Below are 4,568 nucleotides of genomic sequence, written 5' to 3'. Positions count from 1 at the left end.
ACGGGCTATATAAGCCTGTCTTGAGTAGCAGCAAGAAATACAACAAAATTTGATAATCATTCTTCCATGTGCTGCTCAAAGATTGATCCGACAAAATTACAACTCAACCCCGACGATCAAAAACTTCAAGTTTACTGTTCTAAGTCATCAGTATAATTTTCTTTATTACTTTAATATTGTAATTTAAAACTATAATTTTCCAAATTGATAATAATTATCTAAAATAAATATTTAACGAGCATGAATCTTAAAATAAGAGTTGTCACATACTTCAAATTAAATCAAATCAAATAAAATAAAACTCTTGATGTTAATGGGTTTATTCAGAGCTTTCGATCCTACCTGGAACTCCCCGTCTCACTCCCCTAATGAAATGATAAACTGAAAATTTTTTATTTCTAAAATTTATCGTACTGAGACCTGAGAGTCACTGCCATTAATTAGGAAGAAACTTAAGCATATAGTACCAACCAACGAAGCTTCGGGGAAGCTTCTCACTCCCTAAATGAAATAATAAACTGAAATTCTTTGATTTCCTCATTAATTCTCGGCCACAGCCACTCGAATCTGAGCTTCGACTCACTCTTCGGTTCTTCTGCAATCATGGCAGAAGAAGAAGGGGAGAAGGAAGTGACGCTTCTGGGAACATGGTCGAGCCCCTTCGTTCTCAGAGTCAAATGGGCCCTCAGAATCAAGGGAGTCGAGTACACCTACGTCGAAGAAGACCTCCGCAACAAGAGCCCTCAGCTGTTGCAGTACAATCCCGTCCACAAGAAGGTGCCGGTGCTGGTGCACAGGGGAAGAGCCATCGCAGAGTCCTCTGTCATCCTCCACTACATCGACGAAGCTTGGCCGCACCACCCCTTGCTGCCCCACCACCCCTACGAGAAGGCCATGGCACGCTTCTGGTGCAAATTCGAGGACGACAAGGTACAGATTCATCAGTACTCTTATGTCCTGTTTTTGCCGATTCTAGCACTGTGAATGGTTTTCCGTCTCTAGTTATCGCCTCCGCTGTGGCGCGTTTTGACCACACAAGCAGAGGAGCAGAGGGAAGCGCAGGCGTCGGCGATCGAGAGCCTCGGGCTATTGGAGAATGAACTCGAAGGGAAGAAATTCTTCGGAGGGCAAACTATTGGTCTCGTGGACGTTTGGTTCGGTGCCCTGGCGTACATAATTCCGATTTATGAGGAGATCACTGGATTGAAGCTGGTGGAGCAGAGAAAGCTTCCACGGCTCTGCAGATGGATGGAGGAGTTCTTGAGCTCGCCGGCGGTGGAAGGCACTTTGCCACCAAAGGATATGTTGCTGCCCAGGTATGCTGCGATGCGCGAAGCATTCTTGGCGAAAGCGAAACGACCTGAGCAGCAGTGATTCTGATTCAGTTAAATCTTTGCTGTTCTTGCAAGCACTGAAGAATCTTTTCTTTTCTACTATATTTTGAGAAAGTGATCAGTATTCTTGAAAAATATGTTCGTCCTAGCATTCTTGTTAATCCGTCCTAGAGTCAACACGGAGGAGATAAATCACGGATGATTGAGCCAATATGAAAAAGGTAAATCATGGATGATTATTAACTTTTGAAATAATGACTAACGCATATGTGAGACATTTACCTCGACTATGTCGAAATTCGAATTCCAGATTTTATGATAGGAGTACCTCATATATTAGCTACTAGATTATTCCATTATCCTGATGATAATCAATGATTCTATTTGATGCGGTGACTTACTTTGGCCCTTATGTGTTCCTTAAGAGTAAGAATCAAGACGAACTCCGCTCAAACAAGACTCATACTTGAACAAGCTTATTATACTTATCTTCAAGTCTGATCAAAGGATAAATCATTGGTCGTATCTTACTCTCGATGACAGATTTTTTCTTGATCTCAAACTCTCTCTCAATCTCAGTCCGTCATTTAGTCTTGACAACAAACTCTCTCAGTCTCGGCAAGACTTCCTTTCAGTCTCCGGCTTTATCTTAGTCTTAGACTCTGTCAATATTAGATATTAGACAATCTCTCAATCTCAGCAACAGATTCCATTTTAGTCTCGATAACAGATTCTCAGTCTCAGGCTGTCTCTTAGTCTCAAACTTTATCATAGTCTTAGACTCCCTCAATCTCAACAACAGTATGCATCTTAGTCTTAGACTTTCTCTCAATTTAAGATTGTCTCTCTGTCCTAGACTTCATCTTTGCTCAACCCCAGTCGTCGACACCTTTTCTCAACGGGGGATTCCGACATCATCTTAGTCTCGGTCTCAGATCCACTCCGCATCGATATCACCTTTTCCTCCTAAGGATATGTCTACACTCTATATGGGCTCGCTAATAGTGACAGAGAATATTCTAAGACATGTGGCTTCTAGAGACTGGAAGAACGGTTATGAGGGTGTCAATCTCCTAGATACCCTCTATTGGCATGTGACACTAAATGAATGAGGAGGTAACTAACAGCTATCAGATCCGATCCCCTCATTGGCTCCCACAATAATGATATTCTGATCGACTAGAAGATGCTCTTTGAACAACTATGTAGACATTCACAAAGATAAATAATGGGGGTCGAATTCTCTTTAACTCTACCAATTCTATCTTCCTACTCTATCTTCTTCATTCTTTAACATATCACCTGAAGAAAATTCTAACTTGAGGGTTAGAATGACCTCGAGATCCGTCTGCATCTCAGGCCTTGCCATCTTTTTCATCGATGGCCTCCACAGCACGTGTATGTCAGCGAGTTCGTTGACAGATGGCTTAACTATCTATGATATTTGGCCAGAACAAATTGATGCAGTCTATGGAAAATCTGAGCCAAGACGCTGCAATAGTTAACACTAGAAGAACTATCGACCAGTGTGACTTTGTAGGAGAAAGAAGCTATTAAGCAAGAGAACATCAACAAGATGGTTTCCAAGGCATTGTAAGGATTTTTATAACAACACTCATTCTGACAACCACCACTAGTGGGAGGTCTCCCTCCCTTAGCTGGTATGCCTCTTCCTAAAAATAGGGTAGGGGTGAGCATTCGGTTAATTCGGTTAATTTGATATTAATTTTATATAAATTCTTTTTATTGTTATTTTAAACAAATTTAGTTAATTCGGTGTTAATCGAAATAATCGATTCAGTTAATTCATTTTTAGTAAAACTTTGATTTGATTCGGTTAGCCAACACTAAATCGGTTTTTGATTAATTCGGTTAATTTATGAACCGAATTAACCAAATGCTTACCCCTAAAATATGGTACCTCACCCCTCATTGGAGTTCCACTAGTCGAGTTTCGATAAACCGGGCGTTGAACTCTGTTATGCAACCACACATACACAGTTTCGTCATCAGTAATAAAAAATTATCGATCCCACAGAGACTGTTGATTAAGCACTAGTTAACTTTGCACAGCGAATTATCTAGACAATCTAAAATGATTCACAAACGTTAGCGAGAAAGAGAAAAGAGGAGAGAGAGTAAAGAGCGTAAGTGAATGAAGGGGGAATAGATACTAGGATTTGAGTTTCGTTGCGATGCTAGTTAATATCTCTATGCATTGTCCATCTCCCTAACTCCATGCTTACACTCATGTAGGAGTTCTAACTAGAGTTTGGTACAATCCAATGAAGATCACACAGAATAGTTTACCCAAGTTCTAACGCCATTAAGTAGAAGAGGTAATTTAGGAAGTCCGATTATAGAAAACATCCTTCTGTCACTAGGGTCCATGGTCTACGTTCCTAGATTACACAGATCACTTCCTAACGGTAGATTAATGTAATTAAGTGGAAGATGTAATTTAGAAAGTTCAATTATAGGGAACATCCTTCTCACACAAGGACCCACGGTCCACGTTCCTAGATTACACAGATCACTTCCTAACATTAATTTAGGAGAATCTTCTAAACTCTAATTAATCTTCCTAACAAGAATTGATCCCCGTTTCAAGGAAATGCCGTTGAAAGTAAGGGATACATTCTGTCACAAGGTCCTATGGTCTTACAATCCAAAGCTCTTCCTCTACTCGGTGATCTAAACCCCGCATCTAGATGGATTGACCTCACACACATTTCGTCAAATACATACAAGGTACAATACACATAGATGATGATATAAACACTTCACTGTATAGGAAAATGTCCAAATACATAGTTCATACATCACAATACATCACAACTACTTCCGACATCTTAGATCTAGATACCTACTCCATTGCAAAGGAATTTACAACCAAGAGACAATAAGTAAAACAAACCACGACTCAATACATGGAGATAGAGAGAAGAGAATGCTTATCTTTGAGGCGTAGCATCCTTGGAAGCGTTGCCTTGCTCCGGAGGAGGACGTATCGACGAAGATGAAGGAGATCTAAGGCCTCCCCAAAGGGGAGAACCCTTCCCCAAGGAATGGGGAAGAGCCCCAAGCCAAAAGATTAGTGAAAAGGGAATAACCCCCCTTTTATAGAGCAGGGCATGTACATCATACGACCCGTGACACGACCGTGTGAATCCACACGACCTCATTCATCTTGCTTTCGGCCAAGGTGACACGGCCGTGTGGCTCACACAGACA

General features: G+C 41.0%; 1 protein-coding gene across 1 annotated transcript; it reads left to right on the top strand.

Annotated features, from left to right (window-relative positions):
* Window positions 1-535: 535 nt before the first annotated feature.
* Window positions 536-1,653, top strand: LOC122029537 (glutathione transferase GST 23-like). The gene is made up of 2 exons (XM_042588567.1): window positions 536-930; window positions 1,003-1,653. The coding sequence occupies exons 1-2, from the start codon at window positions 604-606 to the stop codon at window positions 1,372-1,374; spliced, it is 699 nt and encodes a 232-aa protein (XP_042444501.1). The 5' UTR covers window positions 536-603; the 3' UTR covers window positions 1,375-1,653.
* The last annotated feature ends 2,915 nt before the right edge of the window (window positions 1,654-4,568 follow it).

The sequence above is a fragment of the Zingiber officinale genome, chromosome 10B (assembly GCF_018446385.1).
Source record: "Zingiber officinale cultivar Zhangliang chromosome 10B, Zo_v1.1, whole genome shotgun sequence".
NCBI classification, from domain to species: domain Eukaryota; kingdom Viridiplantae; phylum Streptophyta; class Magnoliopsida; order Zingiberales; family Zingiberaceae; genus Zingiber; species Zingiber officinale.
Note: the sequence above shows the minus strand (reverse complement) of the source record. Positions and strands in the feature narration are given on the sequence as shown.

Coding starts and splice junctions, on each gene's coding strand:
- LOC122029537 (XM_042588567.1), top strand. CDS start 604: ATGGCAGAAGAAGAAGGGGAGAAGGAAGTGACGCTTCTGGGAACATGG. Junction 931..1,002: donor GCAAATTCGAGGACGACAAG/GTACAGATTCAT, acceptor TTCCGTCTCTAG/TTATCGCCTCCGCTGTGGCG.